The 15,369-nt window shown below is 38.8% G+C and overlaps 2 protein-coding genes across 3 annotated transcripts in view; both read left to right on the top strand.

Moving 5' to 3' along the window:
* Positions 1–9: 9 nt before the first annotated feature.
* LOC123985308 lies at positions 10–2,274 on the top strand. 2 transcript variants are annotated; one of them, XM_046072774.1, is made up of 4 exons: positions 10–225; positions 319–480; positions 570–662; positions 1,212–2,274. In XM_046072774.1, exons 1-4 carry the CDS (start codon positions 52–54, stop codon positions 1,419–1,421), a joined length of 639 nt encoding a protein of 212 aa, XP_045928730.1. In that variant the 5' UTR covers positions 10–51; the 3' UTR covers positions 1,422–2,274. The 2 variants fall into 2 exon arrangements, with proteins under 2 accessions (XP_045928730.1, XP_045928731.1); XM_046072775.1 differs by lacking the exon at positions 1,212–2,274 and adding an exon at positions 750–1,101.
* Positions 2,275–6,361: 4,087 nt separating this feature from the next.
* Positions 6,362–15,369, top strand: part of LOC123985732 (toll interacting protein) — a 44,980-nt gene continuing 35,972 nt past the window's right edge. Inside the window, exon 1 of the mRNA XM_046073560.1 lies at positions 6,362–6,440. Coding sequence (XP_045929516.1) covers positions 6,384–6,440 — 57 coding nt within the window. The 5' untranslated portion in view covers positions 6,362–6,383. The remainder of the gene's footprint in view (positions 6,441–15,369) is intronic.

Below are 15,369 nucleotides of genomic sequence, written 5' to 3'. Positions count from 1 at the left end.
GGTGAGGTCAACTACTGTCCAGATCCGCCTGAAGGACAGAGTCCTGAAAACATGGAGAAGTGTAATATGATGGAGGCTGAAATGCTGAAAAGAGACCCTGATCCCCAGCTGGTAGAAGACCTGATGGTTGCTACGTTTTCCCAGCGCAGAAAAGAGATAATTGGAGATCAGCCACTCATCACAGAAGTCATTTCCAGATGGCCAGCTCTGTTGCATGAGAGACAGGTACTCAGTTGAGAGAGAGAAGCACGTTTTGTCTGATACTGTGTCTTGTTCATAATTATGTTTGACTTATATTTTCTATCTGCCTCTTCTCAGATCAGGACGGAGTTCAAGAGAATGGTCACCAAAGACCTTCTGGAATATTTTCTCGACAGACGTGATGGCCTGGTCCCAAGACTGCTAGAGGTGTACAAAGCAGCAACCAAGACTGGAAAGAAGCAATCACTCAAAGATATTTTGGACTGCCTTCAGAAAGATGTAAGTGGAGAGCAGATCATAAAATTAGGCAAAATGTATTATCTTGGCTAAAACATTTTCAACTTACTGCATGTTTCTTTTTCATGTAGGATACAAATGAGAAGAGAAGGACTGCTGCCTTGCTTGGTCTGCCACACTACATATCAGGCGAAGATCCATCAACTGTAGTCAGGATGTGTGACGTAAGACCATTATGATTTCTGTAACGCAAAACTGTTAGTGTGTGTATATGGGTGATTCTTTTACTGTGGGACTTTTTCTTTTCCCAGGGTAGATTTTCAAGAAAGAAAAATACTTCATACCCCAACCCAGACTTATTAACGTTGCCTGTCTAATAGTCATGAAAACTCATTCAATTCATTCAAACTTTACTTTGCATTTTCTCATAACTTAAATGATAGATTTCAATTCATGTGGTTTATAATGTGTAATTTACACTTTTTTTTTCTTATATATGGCTGTTCCGGTCACTCATCTTTTAGAGAACAATTTTAAAACATTTGCTAAAGTCCTTCAGTGTCTGAACTATTTCTGTCTCACTTCCAAGGGTTGAAATTCTGAAAATGAATTGATAGTTGGTGTTACTGATCAGGTTCAGTCTATTTGGGAACAACTAAAGGGTGTGACTTTCCTGCTCTATATTTGAGGATTATGATTGCATTTTAAATTAGTCTTTTAAAGCCTATATAATTGTAGACTAAAACAGTCACACACTGTCTCTGCTTTTCAAGGCTCACAGGGAGACTCTGGATGAAACCATGAAGGGGATGCAACTTGGCCTGCTGATAGGCTATGAAGGTGCTGAACGGAATGCCTTTCCACGGGAGGTCTTCGAGATAGCTGTTGTGGTTGAGGAGACAACATTAAAGATGTGGCATGCAGCTTTGCCATGCTCATGGGTGTCATCTACTGTGTCAATCTCGAGTACCCAGAAGCCATGAAGTATTCCTTTGAGTTTCTTCAGAGAGTGGTGATGAAGATAAAACCAGACCAAGCATCTGCCCGCGTACATGGACTAAGAAACAGAATCCTGAGGTACAGACTGTAACACCTGCTCCTCATTTTCTCAAGATTCTCATGTGGATATTGTTCCTGTCAAGACTTCATTGTTCTCTTTTATATGCACTTTCAGCACTGTTCTGTACTGTGGAAAAACAGCACTGTCTCACAATTTAAAACTTAATTTTGAGAATGATAGAGGGGACAAAACACTGATCCTCCCCACTTTTTTATTGGACGGATTGTGAGAGCTGATAGTCTCGACTGTTCGAAGTCTTGTGAAGTTAGAAGTGGAGTACTTAAGACAACACAAACCAGCCTCAAAGTTCTTTATCTTCAATGGAACAAGACTGTAATGGACTTGGACATTTGAGTTTTGTGCATTTCCTTTTCAATATTACTACTCATTAGTCACCATGTTGTAGAAATCACAAGCATTTTACTTATTACAGCTGATGGTATCAACTGTTCTCTCCTCAGACAGACGTTTTTCTTTATTACGTTTTTTGATTGTTAAATGCAGTTGCAGGCAAACGGTCTCAAGGTTTATATAATCTCATTTAAATGAACTGATTGGTATAAGAGTTGGTTGCGTTGACCTCGCTCTTCATAGGTGACTATGTTTAAATACTGTTAGAACATGTTAAATTATCATAAATATGGTCTCACTTTGGCACTTGTGTAGTCTGAGATGTTTTCATTGGCTTTTAGGCTTGTTGTGTCAATTACAAGTGTATCTGAAGGAGACGAAGGCTGTGAGTTGAGGTACTTAAAATAAATTCTTGAATACGTGAATTGTAAGTTCATTCATTGTACTCTTAAGAAACTGGTGAACTTGCCATTATTAGTTGAGATAGGGGATGGAAATTAAAAACACAAGTCTACTTAATTTGAAATTATAAGTTCAATTGCTGCCTTAAAAACATGAGTTAACCTAACTTCAAAAGGCAATTGGTATGAATATAGTCAATTATCTTAACTTAAAAATGTGAGTTGAAAGGGTATAGACTTGCATGTTTGTTTGACAAAAAAGAGTAAGTTTCATTGACTAGACAATGTAATACAGATTTAACTCACAGTATCAAGTTGAAACAATAAATGATCATTCATTAAACAACTTCCTTAACTTAACTTACAGAGTTGAAATAGCTTAGATTTGTATGTTTGTTTGACAAAAGAAAGCAAGTTTCTTTGAATGACCAATGTAATATAGGTAGTTGGTTTAACTCACAGTATCAAGTTGAAACCATAAATGATCATTAATTAAACAACTTGTGGAAGGTAACACCATGAGTTAAAATAAAGCTTTTGTTAAAGTTGAGTTTACTCACATTTTTAAGGCAGCAATTGAACTTAAGTTTTTAAGTTAAACTACCTTGATAATTTTTACAGTGTATAGACAGTGGAATGCAAGAAGCTCAATAGCAATTGATCAGGAGTTTCAGGGATTTATTAAGATTTAAAAAATAAACCAGGAATCATATGTGTTCAAGAAACATGGCTTAAGTCAGAATTAGATTTTGTTATTAAAGGATATGATAGCATCCGTACAGTCAGAGGGGAGGGGAGTAGAGGAGGATGTAAAATATTTCTAAAACAAGGAATGCAATATAGAGTTTTGGGGAAAGGAAAAGAGTTGGAATATTTAATAATTGAAGAGTGGACTAAAGAAGGAAATATAAAAAAAACAACTTTTATCTTGAAGCCCAAAAAGATACACTTCCAGGGGAATTTCTTATGATACTCATTAAGTTTATCTTGAAGTCTAATTATTTTTTGTTTGATAACAAATACTATTTGCAATCTGAAGGTACAAGCATGGGTTCACCATTTGCTCCTAATTATGCTAATTTGTTTATGGGCTTGTGGGAAGACAGACATATTTTCAATAATAATTCCTTTGCGAACAACATCTTGCTATATATTGATGATATCCTCATGGGGTTTAAAGGTTCTGAGGATGAACTTAGGGAATTTAGTGAATACATCAATAACACATCCAACTCTGCATATCACTATGGTACACAGCTCGACAAAAGTACAATTTCTGGATCTTTCGATCACAGTAAATGAAAACAGACAACTGGAGACATCTATTTATCGAAAAGAAACAGACAAAAATACTATTTTACATGCTACTAGTTGCCATCCTAGCCATGTCATTAATAATATTCCATATGGTCAGTTTGTGAGATTAAGAAGAATGTATAGTAGAGAACAGGATTATCATATAAAGGCTAAAGAAATGGCTGGACGATTTAGAGAACAGGGATATGATCAAGCACTTATTAACCAGGCTGTGGAAGAAACCAATAGAAAAGAATTATTGAAGCCTTCCCCTAAATCTGTTGGAAACAGAACAACATTTGTGTCAGAATATTGTACCATTTCTAGACAAGTTACAGTAAACATATCATAAACAAACATTGGAGTATCCTAGAATGTGACCCAAATTTGAAGAAAGAAATACAACATAAAATAATTTATTAATTGTCTGTTGAGAGATTATAATAGTATGATTTTTGTATTACTTAGGGTAACCAAAATTATTGTGTTTTCTTATATTGATCTCTGATGTAGTTTATAGGTAGAAGTTTATATGTTGGTTTATCACTTATTAAACTAGACCTGATGTGTGTTTTTTGGAGAGGTGCAGAAACCGGGGGTCTCTGCATGACCAGATAAGGAGACTTGAACAATGGGTGAGGGGTGGTTTGGAATGTGGTACAAAACATCTCTTCTCCAAGATATTTTCAGGAACTACGCTCGTAATCTGTCCAGCAACAGCATGGTGATTCGTGGAGTCAGATGACAAACATTGGGGTCAGAGGACGTGGGCCAATCATGGACTGACCTACACTTTTAATTTATTGTTTTATGACATAACAATGTATAGTAAAACACTGGGTCAAGGAGAGATAGCCAGTCAGACTTCATGAACTGATACAGCTTGTTGTTTGTCAGAGAAAGGAAGAACAACCCAGAGCTCTGTAAGTTTTATTCATTTACTTGTAATAAAACTGATTAATTTGGACCAAAAACAAATTCTCCTATTGCTTCATTAAAGAACACGCAGGACCAAGGACTTTCAAAAACAAAGACCTGCAGGCTGTAGAGAAAGCATTAGGCCTGAAACATGCAACATGAATCAAAACATCAAAGCAAAAATTGGTAAAGTGTGTGCACAAACTAAACTGAGCTGGATAGAAGCTCTACCAATCATCCTAATGTCAATCCGCAGCTCAATTAACTCAATGGCAGGGTTTACTCCTTATGAGTTAACGACAGGACAACAGTTCCCGGGACCGGGAGCTGGACTGCTCACTGAGGAAGCAGATGAAAGCCCAGTAAGGTATAATTCAATTCAATTCAATTCAATTTTATTTATATAGCGCCAAATCACAACAACAGTTATCCCACAGTGCTTTTCATAAAAGAGCAGGTCTAGACCATACTCTATGATGCTATTTACAGAAGCCCAACAGTTCCCACCAAGAGAAAGCACTAGGCACGACAAAGGCAAGGAAAAACTTGCTTTTAAGAGGCAGAAACCTTGAGCAGAACCATGGCTCAGGGTGGGCGGCCATCTGCCTCGACCGGTTGGGGTGAAGGAGAGAAAGGGAGAGAGAGAGAGAGAGAGGGGGAGAGAGAGAGAGAGAGTGAGAGGGAGAAGGCAGGAGAGGAACAGAGAGAAAAAGAGGGGGATGGAAGGAGAGAGAGGGGAGGGAGGCAGCCTACACAATATACACACACAGAGGTACAGACAGTAAAGGTGATGTTGCTATAGACTAAATGAAAAATGGTACAGATATTTATAGTAGTTAGTTAGTAGTTAATGATAACAATCGTGATGTTAAGGATTATAATAACAATAATAACAATAGGACTAGGAACAATAATTGTAGCAGAGGGTGTCGAGCAGGAACACAGGGGTAGCTGGTGACTCGCAACCACAGATCCAGACTCCACAGCTCCAGAGCCAGAAACACCTGCAGGAAGTGAGAGAGGAGAGGGACAAGAAAGCACAAGACTACCGGAAAGGGGAAAAGATCTTAAATTATATTCTGTATTTTACAGGAAGCCAATGCAGAGAAGCTAAGACAGGGGAAATATGATCTCTTTTCCTGGTTCATGTCAGAACACGTGCTGCAGCATTCTGAATCAGCTGAAGAGTCTCAATTGACTTTTTTGAGCAGCCTGATAATAAGGAATTGCGGTAATCCAGTCTAGAAGTAACAAATGCATGGACTAGTTTTTCTGCATCATTTTTAGACAGGATGTTCCTGATTTTTGCAATATTACGTAGGTGAAAAAAGGCGGTCCTTGACATTTGCTTAATGTGAGAGTTAAAGGACATGTCCTGATCAAAGATAACTCCAAGAATGTCACATTCTGTCCGTCGGCTATGTTTAGTTTAGCTCTCTGTGGGGTTTTGAAATTTTGATCAGTTCATTATCTGTCATATAGTCTGTTGTGTTTTGGGTTTCACCCATGTCTGTCTGTGTCTGTCACTCACGTCTGTCTTCTTGGTGTCTTAGTTCCCAGTTCAGTGTTTTATTTCTTAGTCCTGTACCTTAGTTCATGTCTATTCCTGGTCTGTTTACTTCTGTATTGCCTTGCCCATGTCTGATCTGAGTTCTGTTTTAGCTTAGCGTCAGTCTGTGTTCCTTAGTGGCGATACGTCTGATGGTATCTGGATTAGTTTGTTATTTTTATTATTCTGATCTGTTACTTCTTACTTTGATATGTTTAGTGTTCAGTACTTGTGTTATGTCTGCTCACCTCCAGTAATCTGCCTGCCATCCAGTCTCTCTATTTTCCCCTTCTGTCTCTCTGCTTCGTTAACCCTGATCCCAGTCACCTGTGTTGCTCCCGCCCTGCTCATTAGTCTATAAAGTCTATAAATGTTTGGTGTTTCTGTTCATTCCCTGTCTGGTCATTGTTGCATGTCACATGTACAGGTATGTTCTGTCGTATGTTGAGTTTACTACCAGTTGCTGCTTTTTGGACGTTGTATATATATCGATCTGATAAATAGGACTTAAACCAGCTTAAAGTGGTTCCTTTAATGCCAATGAAATGGTCCAGTTTCTGTAATAGAATCTGATGGTCAATGGTATCAAATGCAGCACTAAGATCTAATAAAACCAGTACAGAGACAAGTCCTTTGTCTACAGAGACAAGTCCTTTATCTGATGCAATAAGGAGGTTGTTAGTAATTTTTGAGAGCTATGGGAATACTTGGCTCAATAGAGCTGTGACTCTCTGTCAGCCTGGCTACAGTGCTGAAAAGAAACTTGGGGTTGTTCCTATTTTCCTCTGTTAATGACGAGTAGTACGCTGCTCTGGCATTACGGAGGACCTTCCTATAAGTTTGAAGACTATCTTGCCAAATTAAACGAGAATTTTCCAGTTTGGTGGAACGCCAATTCCTCTCAAGTTTCTGCGATATTTGCTTTAATTTGCGAGTTTCAGTATTATACCATGGAGCTAACCGTCTTTGTTTTATTATTGTCTTTTTTAGAGGGGCTACAGAGTCGAGTGTCTTTTGCAGCGAGCCTGCAGCACTATCAACAAGATGATCGACTTGGGAGGGACTGAAATTAGCATAGGAGTCCTCCGTTACTTTGTGATCTGATAATGAATTTAGAGCTGATGGAATCGCATCCTTAAATTTTAGCTACAGCACTATCAGACAGACATCTTGTATAGAAATTTTTGCCCAATGGCGTATAGTTCAGCAATACAAACTCAAAAGTTATCAAACAGTGGTCAAGAGGGATTCTGTGGGAACACGATTAAATGTTCAATTTCAATACCATATACCAGAACAAGGTCGAGGGTGTGGTTAAAACAGTGAGTCGGTTCATGAACACTCTGAGAGAAGCCAATGGAATCTAACAGAGAGATAAACACAGTACTAAAGCTGTCATTCTCAACGTCCACGTGAATAATAAAATCCCCTACAATAATAACTTTGTCCGTTTTAAGAACTAAAGTTGACAAAAACTCTGCAAATTCAGATAAGAATTCAGAGTACGGACCAGGGCCCATATTTATCAAGATTCTCAGAATTACTTATAAGAACACTGCTAAGAACTGTCTTAAGAGTAAATAAATTCTTGGCTCAAAGCTGCGCTTAAAAGTTATCAAGCATCATAGTCCAAATTTGAGTGAAGGGTAGGACTAAATCTTAAGTGTCAGTCTTAGTGCTGATTTATTGACTTAAGACTAAAATGAGAGCTTTGAGAAGCTTGATAAATACCAAGCACCTGGGTTGGTAATCAGACAATTTAGAGGAGACATGCCACTCAATCGCATTCTCAATACAACTCTATGGGGAAAGCCCGTAACGGCAAAGATGGCAGTTATCCGTCTGCTTATATAATAATATAATAATAATATCGTCTGCTTTTAACAGCCAAAGCGGGACACATATACACATATACGTAAGGGTCCGTATTACTTCTACTGCACATGTGCAGAAGTAGTGCCATGCGTAGCAGAAGTAAAACCGGTTGGTTAAACCTTATTTTTTTTGCCTAGGTAACTCCTGAAATGGAGGAGCAGAGAAGTGTGTTAGACTGCGACTCTGATTGTCATGGGATAAATTTAGGAATATTAGTGATCAAGAAATGAGAAATTGATAGAAATAAAGATGTTGATAATTTAACTGTTTCATTTTGTAAAGTTGTTCTAGAGGCTACAGAGAAGTCAATAAAGATAAAGGCAGGTAAGCGTAAAAATAAGATACCATGGTGGACAAAGGAATGTGAAAGAGCGATTAAATTTCAAAATAAAGCTTTTAAAGTGTTAAAAAGGAACCACTGTTTTCAGTATCTTATTGAATATGAAAAAATACAAGCAAATTAGGAAACTCATAAAAAAGTGCTAAGAAAGAGTATTGGAGAAAATGTTGTTGCTCAGTAGGAAGGGAGACAGGAATTGGTAAAGTTTCGGGGATGATAAAAAGAATAAATGCGATAAAGAGTTTACCCAGTCTGATATGATGGAGAAACAACAGCAGTGAGATGAGGAGAAAGCAGAGATGCTGGCTAACAGTTGTAACAGTTCATAGTTCAAACAATAGGGGCGGCTTTGGCTCAGGAGTTAGACCGGGTTGGCTGTTAATCGGAAGGTCGGCGGTTCAACCCCTGGCTCCCCCTGGTTGCGTGTCGAAGTGTCCTTGGGCAAGATACTGAACCCCGAATTGCCCCTGGCGGCTATTCCGCCAGTGTATGAGTGAGTGTGAATGTTAGTTTCCGTTTGAGCACTCAGTGTATGAATGTGTGTGACTGGTGAGCGCTTTGAGTAGTCGAAAAGACTAGAAAGGCGCTATACAAGTACGGAGCATTTACAAATAATATGAGTGAAGAGGGGAAAACTACTAAACAAACCATTAACAAAGACCAACCTAAAAGGCGCTCTCCAGAAAACCAAGAATGGAATGGATCAGATCTGTTAAATAATGAATATGAATGAATAATTACAGATTAGGGGTGGCTGTGGCTCAGGAGGTAGTGCAGGTTGGCCGTTAATCAGAGAACGTGTAGTGGCTCCCTTCTTTGACATAGAGAAGGCATACAATATGATGTGGACAGAAGGATTGTTAATTAGACTGTCTCAATTAGGTATCAAAGGACGAATATAGAGCTGGATTAAGGATTTTTTACAAGGAAGATTAATACAAGTTAAAATAATAATAATAAAAATCAGGGAAATGGAGAATGGGATGGGGTTTTCATTTTTTGCGGATGACGGGGCGATTCGGAAGAGGGGAAGAAACCTGGAATTTATTGTAAAAAAACTACAGGAAGCTATTACGAAAGTAGAGGAGTGGTCATATAAATGGGGTTTAAATTCTCAGTAGATAAAGACAATGTTTTTTTTATAAAGAAAAGAATTGCTACTGAGACAAAACTACAGTTACATGATCAAGAATTGGAAAGAGTGAATCACTTTATGTTTTTGGGGTTATGATTTCATGAGGGAATCACAGGGGGTGTACATATCCAGAAACTACTGGACAAATGTAGGAAAATACTAAATGTTCTGAGGTGTTTGGTGGGAATATGAGAGGCATATATTAATAGTTACCACAGTTACATCCAGATCTACACAGATGCATCAGAGAGTTTAGTTAATAAAATAGGAGTAGCTTTTATTGTTCCACAGTTTCATCTTACAATAGGGAAGATGATTACTGATGCAGTATCAGTGTACACAGGAGAAATGCTAGCAATTGTGTTAGCGGTGCAGTGGGTAGAGGAAATAAGACAATTGAGAGTGATTATTTGTTCAGATTCAAATTCATGACTAACCAGTTTACAGAGCAGTCACTCCGACACAGAGCAGACATTTTGATAGAAATACTGCAAACATTATATAGAATCCAAATGATGGGCATTGCAGTCATATTTTTGTGGTTGCCAGCACATATTGGCATTAAAGGAAACAAAATCATATAAGGCTGAAGAGGAGGCCACAAAAAGAGAAGACATCGATGTGGCAGTCAACATCAGTAAGACAGAAATAAAGAGCGTTATTAAACAGAGATTGAAGAAAAGGTGGCAAAAGCAATGGGAGGAAGAGAGGAAAGGACGGTGGTTTTACATAATTCAGAGGAGAGTGGGAGAAATGAGATGTGCATAAAGGAGAGAAGAGACAATTATATCAAGACTTGATTTGGACACACTGTATTAAACATCACTTTATTCAAAATAGGTAAACATAACACATACACGTGTGACAGTCGAACACATCATGGTACACTGTCAGAAGTATGAGGGAAATGATCCCAAACCTTATAAAGGAAAGAATGCACTTCTAAGAAAGAACTTAGAAATAACTCAAGAGATAAGTGCTATAGAATTATTTTTCATTATCTTAGAGTAATCAATATGGTTGAGAGGATCTGAGTTTATTTTATTTTTTATCTATGTTGGTTTGGTTTGTAGTTATTGTGTGTTTGGTCTAACAGAAGTAGTAATCGTTCTGATCCACACTCCATACCAGGTGGTGGCGGTAATGCACCATTTCGTTGTTTGCCAACCACCAATAAAATTTCGAAGAAGAAGAAAGCCTTTCCGGGTCAACTGAAATTCAGCACAGGTCGAAGGTTGTTATTGAATTCGCTAACAACAACGTCTGTGATTAAACAGTATTTGAGAGCCTCATCGGTCTGATCCGCCACACAGTGAAGGGACAACATGGCGACCACCATCAGTACTCAGCGAGGACAGGTAACGTCGCGCAGTGGGCTTCGACTTTATTCAGTTTGTTGGAAGAATCACAGGAAGGCAGCTAGGCGGAACTAGCGGGACTGTTGAGCAGTTTTTCAACATCTCTGACAGTTATCTGACTGCAGTCATTAAACAGCAACAAACAGTTGCGCACACAGCGGTCTGCAGCACCTGCCGTTAGCGAGGTAACATCCGCTACTAATGTTAGGTTGGAACAGCTAAGAGTCTGTGTGTTTAACCAAACGTCTTGGATTTAACTAAGGAGTCTCAAGTGCCCGGGTCTGATGCAGAATAAATTCACCAACAACGACTTGATTTGTCGTGTAAACCAAAAACCGAAGAAACTGAAAACCATTCTTTGTTTCATATACAGACTATGGACGAATTCAATCTCAAAACGTTTTGCACCGGTTTGCTACATTTTTGGATTCAACGATATATTTCCCTGCAACGTTCCGCAACAGGTTTAGAGTTATGTTTTCTCCCGTTTGGTGGGCGTGTCTCAGGTGTTGACCCAATCAGCTGCGACAAGTCTGTAAACACGACCGTGTTAAAAAGACAGGAAAATGCAGTGCGCTTGCGTACACAGCAGGGTGTTCGAGGCAGCACCTTTCCATGGAGAAAAACGTTTTGCTACGTTTTGTTGGCGCAGAACTCGCCCTATGGCTTTAAATCAGAAACGAAAGTAAACAGAGCCGTATTTCCGTTTTTGTTGTCTGAATCGAAAAACAAAGAAAACGATAAAACCAAAAAAAAAAAAAAAAAAACATCCAGTTTTGTTTTTTGTAAATTCTCTTTTCTCCGTTTGAAGGAAGTCAAAAGACAAAACAGCAATACAAGGGCGAGTTCAACGGGGGGGGGGGGGCACCGCCGTCTATACAAGCTTAAAGTACTAAAATCATCGTTAGCTGCAGCCCTACTACAGTTCATAATATAGTTTAAACTCACTAATTATTGTGTGTGCAGAGCTGTTAACACTAATTAACACTAATTAATTTGGTCTTCATTAGGGTTGTAACGGTTCTGAAACCGAGACCGAAAACCGCAGCACAAAAGTCTGCGGTCTCGTGTTGCGGTTTCGAGAGACAGAACCGCGACACTAGTGGTGTGCATCTTCGCTGGTTTCACGATTCGATTCCACGATGCATCACCTCGAGGGTGGGAATTTCTAGGCACCTCATTAACATTATGAGGCTATGATGCGATTGTAAAACAAATTGGATAAAGATGTATTTTTCTCACTGTGTGACTACTTGGTACTTTTAAAGCAAAGTATTTATCGACAATCCAAACAATTAGGTAGTAATGAAATGCAGATATTTAATGTTACTTCATATTATGTAGCTAACAATGCATAGCATTATTACATTATTACAGCATTATTACTGACCTCTTTTTATCTCTGAGGCTGCTGTTAGTATAGAGTCAGATGGGGGTTGAACTACGCACTTTACAATGCTCCAGCCAAACCACGTTCACTCCACCTTAATATATCTGTTCCTTTTTTTTGTCTCGTCTAGTGTAGTTACATGTTTGTTTCCTGTCTTGTAAGTTGATTTTTGTAATATTGTATTGAGCACCATGGGGCTTGAGAAACGGTACTGGGTTCATCACATAACGTTAGCGTTAACTGCCTTAACTTATCTAGCAGTTGGAAAACAACAGACAGACTTTAATTAACGGACACGCTGTGGCCTAACGTTACACTGTACATTTACTGCCAGACTGAAGCGTAGCGCTCATCTTTTCCTCTGCTCTGCTGCTTTCACCATCACCTACTGCCGCCTGTCACGTACCTGTCCTTTGAAGAAGGAGAGGAAGCTAGCTGAGCGTTACTGTGCTGCACCGTGTGCTGGTGAAAATCATCAACGTTATTTGCGCATTGATTTTATTGATCACGTGTGAAGTTTAGTAGTGGCAGTCACTCATTCAACAGCTGTCTGTCCAGTGTACCACAGGTCTCTGTTGTGGTCACTGCATTTCCGAATTCCGCCCTTTTCGTTCCGCCACCATTACATTATCATTTAACCTGTAGATAATCGATTCTTGACATTTGTGAATCTATTCATAATCGTCCAAGTCCGCATCGCGATGCATCTAAAAATCAATTATTTTTCACACCCCTACGCGACACACCCGCTCCCTGGACAGTTTAGCTCTCATTAAGACCACGGCAGTGGCGGCTGGTAGGAGAGTGGGAGGCAGTGTATTTCGAATTTGTATTGACATGTAATTTTCCTCCTTAATTTAGTGTTTATTTACTACTTGGATCTGCTCCTCTTCTTCTTCACACCAAGCCTGCACCTCTGATCTCTCACAGCAAACACGCCGGCTTGTTCCGCCTCTTCCTGTCTCTCTCTCCCTGTATGTGTCTCTGTTGACTTTCTCCATCAGCAGTACATTTCATAAAGTCACTGTTTAATAAACTCACCTGTAATTCAGTTTTCAAGTGTGCTGCATGTGGATTGAAACCGACACTAACGTTAGTGCGTGACATCTGCAGTGGTGCGTTCACTGTTGCTCCGTAATGTAAAATTTCCACCGTGTCCACTTAACGTAATACCAGATAACGCTGTAAAGTGTATATATATGTCGAACACTGTATTTAGAGTTAGTGCAGTGTAGGCCTATATTTTGTAAATATTACACCTTCGACCAATTTTATTGTCTTCTAACTGCGTGTCACGTGACTATTTTTCTCCAGTCATAATTGAGTGATCATGCCTGCAGCTTCTACTACTTTTAGTTAATCCAAGATGGAATATAATAATATTAATGCCCCCCTTTTGAGTGTATTAAAAATATCGTCGGAATGACCACTTATTCAGTACCCACGGCTTTTAATATGGAAATGCTGTCGCAAAGCCGAGCTGAAAGAATAAGGTAAATATTTTCGTATTAGCCTAGAAAACCTCATCTACAGGAGAAACATATTTAAAGGAAAAAGCTAAAGAATGCCCGAAATGATTATTGACTTGGCTGGTTTTTTTTTTTATATGCCCACTATTTACATGCTAAAATTATGAGGTTAGAGGTGGACTTTTTAGGGTTGGGCATGTGGTTAAAATCTCTCCTAGGGCTCCAGCACTGTCATGGCCAGCCCTGAATCATGTCCCTACCACATTTTGAAATGGCTGATTTTGTCCCCATCACTTTTTGAAATCATTTGTTAAAATTGTTCTGAAAAATAGCTTGCACCAAGATATCTTAGATGACAAATGTAAATGCTTTGAGAAAGGTTTGTGCACAATAAGAAAATGCAGAAAAGGCAGTGCTATTTGAATATAGAAGAAACAAATGTGCATTGTCCAAAAAAAGTTAAAACAAACAAGCAGCTGATTACTGCATTATATTCTATTTTTATATTCATGAATTGTCACCTGCCAGCTGAATTTTTGTTTCCCTTTATTTAAATAAAGACATTTCCACCGTAAATTGGAGCAGAAAATGTCTCCAGAATGCAGGAAATTAACTTTTTTATGTTAACATTTTTGGGGGGAGGACCCCCAGACCTCCCTGCTCATGTATTTCTATTTCTTCAAAATAGTGTTAAAAATCTTGTCTTGTTCTCATGCATCGCCACTACTCGTGATCCAAGTGTATCATCACACCCACTAATCTGAGCCCTTATGTCCCCACCACTTTTAACACAAACTGAAGCCTGTACTGTTGTCAGTTTTCCCCTGTTGTATTGAAAATGGTATAGAATATTCATATTTTTCAAGGCACTGTAGAGTCACCACATCTATGCCGGTATGTCACAGCCAAATCTCACGAGAGGATCATGGGATATTACTTTTGGGTGGAATTGTGACACATGAGTAGAAAACTGTGCTTTGAGCATGCGCAGAATCTGGAGTACAGGTCCTTGCTCTGCTGCTCGCGAAACTTTAACCTGCTTGCTCGCTCGCGGTTAATTTTTTTGTCAGGTGGGCGGATCCAGTCGGTATTGTATTACTACATATGATTGGTTACAGTTCCTGTCCTTTGCACCAACAAGCTGGATGCCAACTGCCAAAAAACAAAAAGAACAAGCAGCAGAAGCAGCAGTATCGTGGCAGACCATCAGGAGGTATGTCTCAGAACTTATAATATTCACTGCATATTGGGTCTAACATAGCTTATCATTTCCTCAGCTTGACATTCAATTATACAGATATTTAGTACCTTACAAAGCTGCTGCTTTCTGCCTGTAGCATGTAGTTGGCTAGCAAATCGGTGTAAGCTTGACATCAGTTAACGCAAGTTGATTAGCATGTTGTTTTTTGTTTGTCTGTATAACAGACAAACAAAAAACAACAAGATACAAAATCTTCTCAAAACCGTAAGTATAAACATTGTATTGGATAAGCTTATTAGCTTTACGTGAAACCACCAGAAACCTCAGTAAATACACAGTACAGTGCTTCCCACAGAATGAAGTTATTTTCAGATGAGAAGCGACACTCTGCCTGCAAAGTCGCTTGGCCCTGCGGGGTGGCTCTGCACTCCTTTTTTTTTTGAACATTATATTTATTGAATTTTAACAAAACAAGCAAGTGATACATTTGACAAGCATACAATTTGATAAGCTTAATATTTCACAACTTAATCCCCAAAGTAAAAAGTAAAAACATCACATAACAGAGTAACAAAGACAATGATAAAA

The sequence above is a fragment of the Micropterus dolomieu genome, linkage group LG17, assembly GCF_021292245.1.
Source record: "Micropterus dolomieu isolate WLL.071019.BEF.003 ecotype Adirondacks linkage group LG17, ASM2129224v1, whole genome shotgun sequence".
NCBI lineage: Eukaryota > Metazoa > Chordata > Actinopteri > Centrarchiformes > Centrarchidae > Micropterus > Micropterus dolomieu.
This window is presented reverse-complemented; position numbering and strand designations above follow the sequence as displayed.

Coding starts and splice junctions, on each gene's coding strand:
- LOC123985308 (XM_046072774.1), top strand. CDS start 52: ATGGAGAAGTGTAATATGATGGAGGCTGAAATGCTGAAAAGAGACCCT. Junction 481..569: donor TGGACTGCCTTCAGAAAGAT/GTAAGTGGAGAG, acceptor TTTTTCATGTAG/GATACAAATGAGAAGAGAAG. Junction 663..1,211: donor CTGTAGTCAGGATGTGTGAC/GTAAGACCATTA, acceptor CTGCTTTTCAAG/GCTCACAGGGAGACTCTGGA.